The sequence below is a fragment of the Canis aureus genome, chromosome 17, assembly GCF_053574225.1.
Source record: "Canis aureus isolate CA01 chromosome 17, VMU_Caureus_v.1.0, whole genome shotgun sequence".
Classification (NCBI taxonomy): domain Eukaryota; kingdom Metazoa; phylum Chordata; class Mammalia; order Carnivora; family Canidae; genus Canis; species Canis aureus.
The window spans coordinates 56526860-56539766 of NC_135627.1; the positions used below are offsets into that span (position 1 = coordinate 56526860).

Genomic DNA, 12907 nt, shown 5'->3' on the forward strand with positions numbered 1-12907 from the left:
ATTTTTTTTTTGTCATGGTCTTTAGTCTTCAGGAATTTTATCAGATTATGCTTGAGTGTGTCTTTTTGTTAACCTGCTGAAACTGTCCTGCACCTAATTCCATCATGGCTGGGGGAAACAAATGTCCCCACACCAATAAGCAACTCCAGTGGGTGTCCTACAATTCAACTCGATCCCGACACTATCTACCTGGAGACGGCATCAGCTTCTATGGGTTGAGGGCTCAGTACCATAAGGCGACCCCCCTCACCCACTTCAGATACAAACTGTGAGCCCATGTTATGACCTGTGGCTCTGACCAACCAGCTACAGACTGGAGGTTCCCATGACCCCCTCCTTGGACTTCAGATGCCGTTCATGAATCCAGGTTGTTACTTGCACTTCTAATCAACTGGCTGGAAATCAGAAGTTCCCGTGACCTCCTCTTTGGGTTCCATTAATTTGCTAGCCTGCCTCGCATAGGTCAGGAAACCTGTTTACTCACTGGATTTCCTGTTTTTTGTTTTTTGTTTTTGTTTTTTTACAAAGGATCTATCTATTAAAGGATATGAATCAATAGCCAGATAAAGCGATACATTGGGCAAAATCCTAAATAAAGGAATCTCCTGTCCTCATGAAGTTTGGGGGCTGGCACACTGGCATATTGAAGCATTCTGGTTCACCAACCTGGAGGGTCTCTGACTCTTCTCTTTCTGGTTTTTGTGTGTGGAGGTTTCATGACCTAGGTTTGATTAATTAAACCGGGGGCCAGTGGCGAATGATTCAACCTCCAGACCCTCGGCCCTCCCTGGAAATCATGGCCAATCATGATGGGATTCCCTGAAACAGCCCTCATCCTTCTGTGCTTTCCACAAGTCACCTCATTAACAGAGACCCAGTCGCGGTGGAAAGGGGCTTGTTCTGAAAAATAAGACACCCTTTTCACTTTTATGGTTCCGAAGTGATTTCAAGAATTGAGGACAAAAAAAGAAAAAAGGAAAAAAAAGAATTGAGGACAAGAGACAAAATATGTTAGAACAAAAGATGTTCCCCTTGTCCTTACCTGCTCAGAAGACTGAAGGGTGTTGGGACCAGGGCCAGGAACTGTGGACAAAGACCAAATATGTATTACTCATAAATCACAGTATCACACCTGTCTCTCCTGGAATGCAATGCACACTTTTAATCACCAGCTTAAACTTTTTTTTTTTTTTTTGTCAAAGAAATAGGTTTAACCATCACCTCTTCTCCATCTCTTTCATTTTCCCTTCCTGAGACAACCTATATTTATACATTAGGGCTCCTGGAGCTATCCTCTGTGGCATCGATGTAGTTTTTTCTCATGCTTCTTCTTTATATTTTTGCTCTGTTTGAGTTACTTCTACTTTGTCTTTGCCTCTCCTTCAGATCTTTAGGAAGATCACGTTCTTCTTCAGTTCATCCACTTAATTCTTTAGTTTTACAAATGATGTATTTGTTCAAGAAGGTGTGCGTGTACACGCATGTGTGCGTCTTGTCAAGTGAATTTTATTACGTGTTTCCCTGACTCCTTCTCTGCCTCCACAGAGCACAGTTGCCTCAGGAGCACTATTCTGTGTGTTTGTTAGTTTTTCTCTTCTGGCTGCTGTGTCTTCTGCTCAAGACCAAAAGCATTCTCAGAGCAACTTCCAGAGAGCGTTTCTTGATGGAAGTTTCTCGGCTTCTGCTCAGCTGCAAAGGCTGTCTCGACGTGGAGCTCTCCCAGCTTTAGAGATTGTCCAGCCTATCAAACTCCACAGAGCTCCTCGAGAGGAAAGAGGAACGCACACTGGTGAAACCTCAAGATAAAGCAGTTCAGGCAGGGCAACCTCCCCCAGGGGTGTTCGGGGACCCTCACTGGCACCTCCCTAGAGTACAGCACACTTATTCTGGTTGTTCATAGAGCTCTTTGTCACTGGGCCCAAGGCTTGTGTCTGGTGTAGAGGGAGAAGAGTGACCATGCCAGGGCTCTCCTTTGGGACCAAACTAACTCCTGAGGTCTTGCTCACCTTTCCTAGACTGTGACAGGTGTCATAGTCAGATGGTGGCTGAAGGATGAAGACAGTTGAGGTGCCATCTTTTTAGTGTCATTATTTTAAAATCCCTTCTTTGACCATGTTTTAATGCTGTCAGCAGGAGTCAGAACCAAAGACTTTAAATTGTGTGAGGGAGAAACTACACTGCACACGAGAATCTGGAGTCCTCAGCAACTTAGGACCTAAAGTCCTCATGTCATCCTCTTCCCTCTTAGCACTTTTGACAAGTTGGACTAGCCTTTGATCTGTTTTGTTTTGTTTTTTTTTGGTTTAGTTTTTCTTAAAGATTTTATTTATTTATTTATGAGAGACACAGAGAGAGGCAGAGACACAGGCAGAGGGAGAAGCCAAAGGCAGACAATCAACCACTGAACCACTCAGGTGCCCCTTGATCTGTTTTTATGTGTCCCTCATAAACAAATACTTTTTCTTTCTGTCTCCAGCACTAAGTAGGAAGGAGATGAGTGTCTGTAAAACAAACAAACAAACAAACAAACAAATACCATCAAGACAACTAGTAGAAAATGAGAACATCAGTAATGTTGGTTCTCTTTGAACAAAGGAGCAACTGACAGTAAAAACCAAAGTATTCAGGTGATGGGAAAGCAAAATTGGGACATAGAACATGATACATTTTGATGGTGTTAATTTCACTGTTTTGATTAGGCTTGGAGGGAAAAAATGTCCTGATGTTCAATTTGTTTATGAAAATATATTCTTTCTTTGTGTCACTATCTATATTTTTCTTTTTTTCCATAATGACATGTTACAAAGACCCAAAGTACATACTTTAACTCTACCAGTCACACAAATGCATTTATTTGCATGATAATATAGTGTTTCATTTGCTTTATAATTCTCTGATTCTGAGGAAGCACTTAAACACTTGTATTTTACTGCTACTGTGTTTGATGCCAGTTTGCAGGAACACTGAGATGGAATTTTACTTCAGTATTATGAATTGCATAAATACCTTTTAATTTTGGTTTCCTTTATTTGCAGATCACTTGAAAAACTGAATGTTGATGGGAATGATCTAACGAGTTTTCCTCCTGCGATTTTGAAGCTTAACCTGAAAAAAATCCAATTTGAGAATACTTACACTCATCCTATTCTTTGGAAAGAAAATTCATTGAATAGCCCACAGCATCTCACTCAACTTACTTCTTTTTTCTTTTTAAAAAATAATCTACATAAATATTACGATACGATCCCAGTGGAAATTCAAAAGCTACTAAAATGGTGAGCAAATTCTGCAGCCCTTTTATTTATTTTTTATTTTTTTAAAAGATTTTATTTATTTATTTACTCATGAGAGAGAGAGGCAGAGACACAGGCGGAGGGAGAAGCAGGCTCCATGCAGGGAGCCTGACGTGGGACTCGATCCCAGGTATCCAGGATCACACCCCGGGCTGAAGGCGGCGCTAAACCGCTGAGCCACCCGGACTGCACCTCTGAAGTCCTTTTAATGAAAACACACTTTTGAGCATTTAAAATATTATCCATTCGAGGCCAGGTGACAATTTTACTATTAACATACCTACACCCCAGCCTTGAACATACATAGATAGCATTCTTCAAATTTCTTCTTCTGGCTCTTCAGGCATAATAATATTGTCTGAGTTCAGCCCATTTATTAATATTTTCAAGTTACTATTTAATTCCAGGGTGAGTTACGAATTACTGAGGTGTAACTGGCAACACCTATCCAGTTGTGGTGTTAATTTTTTCTATGGATTACTAAGGACATGGAAGTGGTTTCCTCCAAAAGAGGGTTCTTTAGTCCCAGGCGTCCTATGCAGGGAAATGCTTTAGACTCTGACTTCCTAGAGACCAAAAAGAGAGCAGTCATATTTAGAGCAGGGATGTGCAGGGATTAATGCCAGCATGAGAATCATTGCCTAATATCAGGATTAGGGTTTTTAAACCCCATGCATGGGGAATCCACTCAGCTTATCTCTTACTTCCTTCAGATAATTTAAAACTATGTTTACACCCATCAGTGTTTATATTATTGATCTAACCAATATTTGTTGTATGCTTAAGTAAAATTTCCCAGGAGTATTTAAATTACTAATATTGATATTAGTAATATCAATTACTAATTATATTGAGTAATTATATTGAGTAATTATATTGAGACCAGAAGCCTAAATGGACTAGCAATCATCAAAGAAATGGAGAAAGGTTATTAATAATCTACCAATAAAAAGGGGACGAGGACCTAAAGTTTTTAATTTTAATCCATTGAGGAGTCAATGCTCATGACATGAAATAATAATAACAATGTCTATGGTGTGGTGTTAAAAAGAAAGAAAGAAAGTATAATTAAAACTAAACATCAAAGAAGTTAGAGATGTGGGGGCACCTGGGTGGCTCATTCGGTTAAGCATCTGACTCTTGGTTTCAGCTCAGGTCATGATCTCAGGGTTGTGAGGTGCAGCCCTACATCAGGCTCTGTGCTCAGCAGGGAGTTTGCTTAAGATTCTCTCTCTCCCCCTCCCTCTGCCCCTCCTTCCATGAACGCATGTGTGGGCAATCTCTCTCTCAAAAAAATTAGAGATGTAATAGTTGTGGGATACTTTTTATAATAGCAGAAAGAAACATGATATACTTAGAAATATATCAATCGAAATATGTACAAAGCATGTACAGAGAGAAAACTTAAAACTTGACAAAAAGGTAAAGAAGTCTGAATTAAGTGAGATACATTTTTGGGTATAATAAGATGCAACATAAAAAATATGTATCAATTCTCCCCAAATAGAGCTGTATATTCAATGTGGTTTTGGTCAAAACCCCAAGTCTTCTGAGAAACTTGATAAGCTGATTATAACATGTGTATGGAAAAGTAGAGACCCCAAAATAGCCAAGACAAGCCTGAAAGAGAAGCCTAACAAAGTAAGGGACTTGCTGACTAGATATAAAGATGTATTATAAAGTTAGAGAAAGTAATACAGGTGGTATTACATGCAAGGAAAGACACATTAACCAGTGAAAGAGAAGACATAGTCCAGTTACATTCTCATGCATATGTGAAAACTTGGACAAAATAGCCTTGTGGATCAGTAGGGAAAGGAGAGACTTTTCAACAGGCGATACTGAGATATTTGGCCACCTATAGGGAAAAAATGTACAGTTATATTTCTGTTATCTGCATGTCACTATCATACATAAAATAATTTCAGTTGGATTAATGATTTAAATAGGAAAAGCAAACTTTAAAAGACTTTAAAAGCAAGTATAGGAGGCTAATCTGTATGACTGCATGATAAAGATACGTTAAGCAAAACAAAAAATAAAACAGTAGAACCATGTTTTTTAAATTTGACAAGTGTTTATTTTCCACATAATGTGACACCACTAATGAAAGCCATTAAGAAGATGTTGCAATGCGTATAGCTGTTGACACATATACATGTCTCCAAGAAATCAAGAAGAAAAGAGAGAACCAATAAAAAAGTGTATAAGTGATAGGAATATGCCATTCATGGATGATGACACAGAGAGAGCTGATAAAAATGAAGCGTGTTAGATCTCACTAGTAATCAAGGAACTGCGATATCAAATAGCAATGACAAATTTTTTGTTTACCTATTTTATCAAGATTAAAAAGATTGTATGTTGGCAAATTGAATTTAAATTAAAAAAACGTAAATAAATAAATAAATAAATAAATAAATAAATGGACATTCAATGTTGTCTTTGAGGCACCAGGGTGGCTCAATCAATGAAGCATCTGCTTTCAGCTCAGGTCATGATCCCAGGCTCAGTGAGGAGTCTGCTTCTCCCTCTCTCTCTACCTCTCCCCTCTGCTCATGCTCTCTCTCTCTCTCTCTCAAGTAAACAAAATCTTTATAAAAATTTTCTAAAATTTTTTGTCTTTGATGGCCCAAAACTGGATTATCATATACCATTAGTAGTGCTGTAAATTGGCGAAAGCTTTGTAGAATGCAGTTGGATGGTATCCTACTTACCCCTTGAAACAGAAATTTAAATCTTCAGAATCTGTCTCATAGAAATAGTTACATGTGAACACAAAGTTGGGCATAGGGATGATAATTGCTGCCTCAATGTGCACCAATAAAAAAAGTGATAAAATAAATTATGGTGTATCCATATTATGGAATACTATAATGCTATTAATATGAAGTAAAACAAAATGTATTGCAATAAAAAGTTGTCCAAGACATTACATCAAATCTCTCTTTTGAGATGTTATATATAAAATTTAACATGTATACATTTTTATATTAAATTTTTCTTTTTTTAATCTAAAATTAGTAAATTAAGGGCATGTGAATGGCTCAGTGGTTGAGCATCTGCCTCCAGTTCAGGTCATGATCCCAGGGTTCCTGCTCAGCAGAGTCTGCTTCTCCCTCTCCCTCTGCCCTTTCCCTCCTTTCATGCTCACATGTGCACGCATGCACTTTTTCTCTCTCTCTCAAATCTCTCTCTCTCTCTCTCTCTATATATATATATATATATATATACACACACACACACGCACACACACACACAGAGGCGCTAATCCTATACTAGGCTATGATGGAGTCTCTTTATTTTAAAAATGATATATTTATTTTTGAATTATAAAAATAATGCATATTTATTATAGAAAATTTGGAAAAACATTTATAAAAGCATGTCAAATTTCCTGTGATCGCACTGACCAAGAATAATTACTGTCCTCTATTTGGAATCTATCCTCAGAGTGTTTTCTTACTATGCATCTATACCTCTTTGTTCTTAGAAAATTAGGAGTGTCATATATATTTATCTACTTTATTTTTTTAGCATTTAATTGTACTTGCGTATGTTTTCGTTCCTCAACTAAGATGGTAAGATCAATAACAAAGGTCCTATTTGATACTACTGTGAGTCTCACAGAGCATCAAATATAATGTCTTCTCTTCAGTAGATGTTTACTAAAATACTGATTTGATGTGTCCTCCATTGCAGCACATCTAGATGTGAATGGTGTAACGGTCCCAAGTTTGGTGAAGGTTTTCAAGTCATCCGATCCTATGATGTTTCTGGAGCAACGCACCTTCCTGTTTTGTTTCATGTCTGTTCTTCTTCCTGCTACAGAAAAGTGAAAGAAAGCAGTTTTTTTTCAGAGAATATTCCTAGTGGAATAATAGTCTAAATTCTGAGTTGATAAGTCATGTGATCATTTAGGAGTCCCGCTTTAAAAGCCATTAAGGTTTAGGGACATAGTAATTCATTTCTTTGAGAGTATAGGTTCTATTTTCTGTAACTCTTCTTTGTAATCCCAGCCAGTTCTGGAAAAAGTTTGTGACTGTTTAGGAATTGTTGCAGAATAATTACTTAAGAAGGAATAGTTAAAGGTCTTTGGATTTCAGCAAAGATCTAGAAAATTTCATTCAGAGCATGTTTACCAGAAAACGAGAAATGATGGAAAACTTTGCAGAAGAGGGTTTATCTTACAACTGGCATTTTCGTGCACCCATTCCAAGTAGTAATCTAGCTTTTTAAAGTCATCAGTGGGGTTTGTGCCACATATGGACTCGAAGTCAAGTATCCAAGTTCTCTTGGTGAATTTTGGTGGAAATCTGTCCAGTGCCAACCATTTCTATTGTTGATTGTTTAAGGGAATAAAAGACCCATTCCAGCCCTGTATTTAGTTATTTGAATTCATCACCCAGGCTCTTAGGAAATTGGTGCAATCTCTGGTCAGTTATCCTGACCTTCATCTCACAAAACCTGATTCCATAGGCCAGTGCCAGGATTCAACAGCCTTTGATGATAGCCTGGCAAGAAGATAAAGTAAAACTTACAAAATTACATTGCAGAGCAACGTATGAATACAGTAGAACTTGAGACTTGAAGAATTAGTGTTTGATAAGAAGAAGGTAAAAGCATTTTGATATTCAAATGACTAAATTTTAGAATGGCATAGAATTGTTTCATATTTGGCATATTTTTATGTGCACTTAAATCCAAAATATCATTACTAATGATGAAACTTGACGAAATCAAATGAAATTTATACAGGAGTCTTATCTTTAGAGAATATCAGAAAATACACATTATGTCAGGTGTATGTGTGTGTTTCATTCAGTACTATTCAAATCAAAGATAGGATAAGCCAGGCAAAATATTTTTTTCTGACTATTGATTTCAATAAATTGGGATACTCATGTGCTTCTCCTTGAAGTTCAGTTTGATTTTAAGCAGAAATAAGAAAATGTTGCTTGAGAAGTATACACCATATTCACCAGCAAAAGAATGAAATTATTTATATAGAAGTAATTACCATATCACACACGTAATCAGAAGGGGGTATTTATAGCATAATAACAAATACATGTATTAAAATTTAATATATCCATAATTATAAAACAAGATAAAAAATAAAATTAAAATCTAGTGGCATACAGCTTATTAATACTCACCTTTGACCCTGAAATATTTCTCGGAAGAATAAGTACACTTATTTTTTAATTGAAAAAATGTTGATTTTTGCTTTGAGTAACAGGATAATATATTGAGATAGGGAATAAAATAAATTGAGATAGGGAAGAAAGAACAGGTTTCAGAGGAAATTGCAATATCTTAGAGATGCTACAGAAAAATAAATACACCTAGACATTCGGACAAATATGATATACGCTTAGAGCCCAGTCTCATTGTTTCCTCATGGTTAGCGTAATCTCGAATCTAAGTGATCCAAGATATACTTATTACACAAACATTTGAAAATAAAACGAAACCTAAGACAAAAAGTTCTCCTTGTTATGCCACCCAGTGAAAATCAAAGATAACCCGTACATGTGTATATGTGCACGTTTACATATAACTTTAAAAAAAGATTATTTATTTTAGAGAGAGCAAGAGCACGAGCAGGGAGGAGGGTCAGAAGGGGAGGGAGAGAGTCCTCAAGCAGACTCCTGCCTGAGTCCTCAAGCAATCTCCTGTGGTAGATTGACCACAGCTGGATGCCAGGACCTTGAGATCATGACCTGAGCAGAAATCAAGCCTGTCACTTCATCGCTGAGCCACCCAGGTGCCCTATATTATTCTTTTCTAAAAATGGGATTATTTGCCTCACACCACACACAGTAATTAATTTCTAGATTCCTCAAAGGTCTAAATTGAAAATATAAAAAATATTTAAAATTTTCTTAAAAAAATAGAATCAGGGGAATCCCTGGGTGGCTCAGTGGTTTAGCGCCCTCCTTTGGCCCAGAGCGTGATCCTAGAATCCCCAGATCCAGTCCCACGTCGGGCTCCCTGCATGGAGCCTGCTTCTCCCTCTGCCTGTGTCTCTGCCTCTCTCTCTCTGTGTCTCTCATAACTAAATAAATAAATAAATAAATACATACATACATACATACATACATAAATAAAATTAGAATCAGAAAGCTCTTTTAAAGCAGGAAATGTAGGGACACCTGGGTGGCTCAGTGGTTGAGTGTCTGCCTCCGGCTCAGGGTGTGATCTGGGGGTCCTGGGATCAAGTCCCACATCGGGCTCCCCATGGGAAGCTTCTCCCTCTGCCTGTCTCTCTCTCTCTCTCTCTGTGTGTCCCTCATGAATAAATAAATAAAATCTTTATGTAAATAAATAGATAGATGATAGATAGATGATAGATGATAGATAGATAGATAGATAGATAGATAGATAAAGCAGGAAATGCAGCCCAAAAGAAAGGATGAACGGATTGACTATGTAAAAAAATTTTAAATCCCTGTACATCCAAGAGCATCATAGACAAGGTCAAAAAACAAGCGACACACAGGAAAACGTCTGGAACACATGACTGACAAACAAGAAAATCTTGATTGTAAATGACAGAAACCCACTTGAAGGAAGTGTATTCGTATCCGTTTTGGCCTGTGTCTTCAGGCGCAGCCAGTTCAGGAACTCCCAACTGTCATGAAGGCATTATCCAACTATCTGTCACCTATCCTTGAGCAACACTTTTAAGTTTGCCTCATTTCCAAGTAGCAAGGATGGCCAGGGACGACTCCAAGTTCAGGTACTGGGATGTCAGGAACCTTTGAGAAAAGTGCACTGTCTGCATCAACTATGACACTAAAACAGATTAGGGATGATTTTCATTGGCTCAGCTTGGTTCACAGGTCAGGTTCACATATGAACAAAGCTCTATAGCTTCATGGAGGGAATAGTCTGATTGGCCGGGACTGAGCCGCATGCCCATCTCTGGAACTGGGAAAGGTGGCATTAGCTCTTCCCAAAACACATGAGATTCTCTCCAAGGAAGAGTTCTGGAATTGAAAATTGAGGGAAGGGGGACGTCTGGGTGGCTCAGCGGTTGATCGCCTGCCTTCAGCCCAGGGTGTGATCCTGGAGTCCTGGGATCGAGTCCCACATTGGGCTTCCTGCATGGAGCCTGCTTCTCCTTCTGTCTGTGTCTGTGTCTGTGTCTGTGTCTGTGTCTGTGTCTGTGTCTGTGTCTGTGTCTGTGTCTCTGTCTCTCATGAATAAATAAAATCTTTAAAAAAAGAAAAAAGAAAATTAAGGGAAGGAAGAATGTTCTGGGCAGTTAAAATCTAGAACTATCGGAGACCTCCACAATTCCTAACACCCAGTAAGCTGTTACAAATAACAATAACATGGGCTCCTGGGTGGCTCGTTCTGTTAAGCATCTGGCCTTGGTTCAGGTCATGATTCCAGGACCCTGGTTTGGAGCCTGCAACAGGCTCCCTGCTCAGCGGAAGGTCTGCTTCTTCCTCTCCCTCTGCTCCTCCCCCAGGGTGATGGGCATGTGCACTCACTCTCTATCTTAAAAAAAATAAATAAATAAGAAAAAGGTGAACTAAATCTTTAAATAACAAAATTAAATTATACATGTATTTTCGTCATAATTATTATTTTTAAAAAATTTTTTAAATTTATTTATGATAGTCACAGAGAGAGAAAGAGAGAGAGGCAGAGACATAGGCAGAGGGAGAAGCAGGCTCCATGCACCAGGAGCCCGATGTGGGATTCGATCCCGGGTCTCCAGGATCGCGCCCTGGGCCAAAGGCAGGCGCCAAACCGCTGCGCCACCCAGGGATCCCCATAATTATTATAGAAGCTATTGCTCAAGAATACTTGCATCTGTGTGCAAAACAATTTTTCTGTCTTTCTTGCCTCAATCATATATTGCAAACATTTTTCTAGGTTATTTATATCCAATATTGATAAGTCATCATGGATGTGACCTAACTTGCTCATTTAAAATTCTCTTGCTGAATAAACTATCCTCAGCGTTTATCATAACAATAGATTTAATAACTTTAATAAAAACTCTTCAAGCTAAATCTCTGCCAAAATCTAGATTTGTTTTTATTTTATTTTAATAAAAATTTCTGGCATTAAGATCGCTAGATAGACATTGTGCAGGGATTTAAAGCTTTTTATTCTTTATTTTATTTATTTATTTATTTATTTATTTATTTATTTATTTATGATAGAGAGAGAGAGGGAGAGAGAGGCAGAGACACAGGCAGAGGGAGAAGCAGGCTCCATGCAGGGAGCCCGACGTGGGACTCGAGCCCGGGACTCCAGGATCGCACCCTGGGCCAAAGGCAGGCGCTAAACCGTTGAGCCACCCAGGGATCCCTAAAGCTTTTTATTCTTAAGATAAAATTGTTACCCTCATATCTGTTCAGCTTTTCCCCAGCAGCATGTGAGATGCCCTTGTTACCAAATTCCCAAACCCACAACATCATTGATTTCAGGTAACTAATTAACTATATACATTGCCAATTAGATAGAAAATGCAAACGATTAAGTTACTTCCTTTTATTACTAACAAAGTTGATATGAGTCCATGTTAAATAGTCATACTTCTATCATCTTTTGTGATTTTTCTCTTTACATCTTTTTCTGATGTTTCTATTCATATGTCCCTCTTGTTGGTTTGTAATGCTTTATGTATGCTGAGAACGTTAGCCTCCCGCCATATATGATGAAAGGTTTTTTCCTCCATTAACTCCCTGCCTTTTATTTTTATTCCAAGTGGGGAGTTTTTTGACATTAAGATTTTAAATTTTAGGTTATAAAATCATCATGGATGAACTGGGAGGGTGTTATGCTAAGGAGGATGTTAAGCGAAATGATCCAAACACCAAATGAAAAATATTGAAAATGAAAAATCTCCCATATATGTGGACTCTAAAAAGGTCGAAGTCATAGAAGCAGGGAGGAGAGCAGTGGTTACAGGGGCTGGGGTTAAGGGAAAATGAGCAGATGTGGGTCCTAATCAATCTATTCCCTTATGTTTTCGTCTCTTACTGCTAAACTTAGCAAGTCCACATTTCTCCCCAAATTATATAAATATCCACCTGTAGTTCACTTATTTTACTTTTTTTAAAAAAAGATTTTTATTTGTTCATTTATGAGAGACACAGAGAGAGGGAGGCAGAGATACAGGCAGAGGAGCCCGACGTGGGACTCGATTCTGGGACCCCAGGATCATGCCCTGGGCTGAAGGCAGGCGCTCAACTCCTGAACCACCCAGGCATCCTCATTTATTTTACATTTTAATCCTGATTCATCTCAAAATTACTTTCGTATGGGATGTGAGGTGCTGTTCCAAATTTCTAGAATGCTAGGAAGTTGTGTCCCATTCATTACCTACTGAAGCTTCATCCAACCAACTTGAAATGCCATCTTTATCATGCACTAAATTCTAAGATAATTAGGCCTATCTTTTTAAACTTTCTACTCTATTCCATTAACTTGTCTATGTGATGCCAACACCATACTGTTTTAATTATTTTAATTGAAACCACATCTTAATATATCTCAAAGAAAAAGTCCCCACTCATTGCTAGTTTTTTCAATACATTTTTTGAAGATTTATTGATTTACTTGAGAGAGAGCAAGAGAGCAAGAGA

At 38.1% G+C, this 12907-nt stretch overlaps 1 protein-coding gene and 1 long non-coding RNA gene across 7 annotated transcripts in view; one reads left to right on the top strand and one right to left on the bottom strand.

Moving 5' to 3' along the window:
- The window catches only part of LRRC63 (leucine rich repeat containing 63), a 37561-nt gene extending 29364 nt beyond the window's left edge, over nt 1–8197 (top strand). For 5 of the 6 annotated variants that reach the window (XM_077855681.1, XM_077855677.1, XM_077855680.1 and 2 more), the window contains exons 9-10: nt 3036–3275; nt 6996–8197. In XM_077855681.1, the coding sequence (XP_077711807.1) occupies nt 3036–3275; nt 6996–7182 (427 nt within the window). In that variant the 3' untranslated portion in view covers nt 7183–8197. The remainder of the gene's footprint in view (nt 1–3035; nt 3276–6995) is intronic. The other variant, XM_077855683.1, reaches the window with a different exon arrangement.
- Nucleotides 1–12907, bottom strand: part of LOC144288054 (uncharacterized) — a 36239-nt gene that overhangs the window by 4360 nt on the left and 18972 nt on the right. Inside the window, exons 6-7 of the long non-coding RNA XR_013356010.1 lie at nt 3007–7118; nt 1043–1083 (exon numbers count right to left, since the gene is read on the bottom strand). This is a non-coding gene — a long non-coding RNA (uncharacterized LOC144288054). The remainder of the gene's footprint in view (nt 1–1042; nt 1084–3006; nt 7119–12907) is intronic.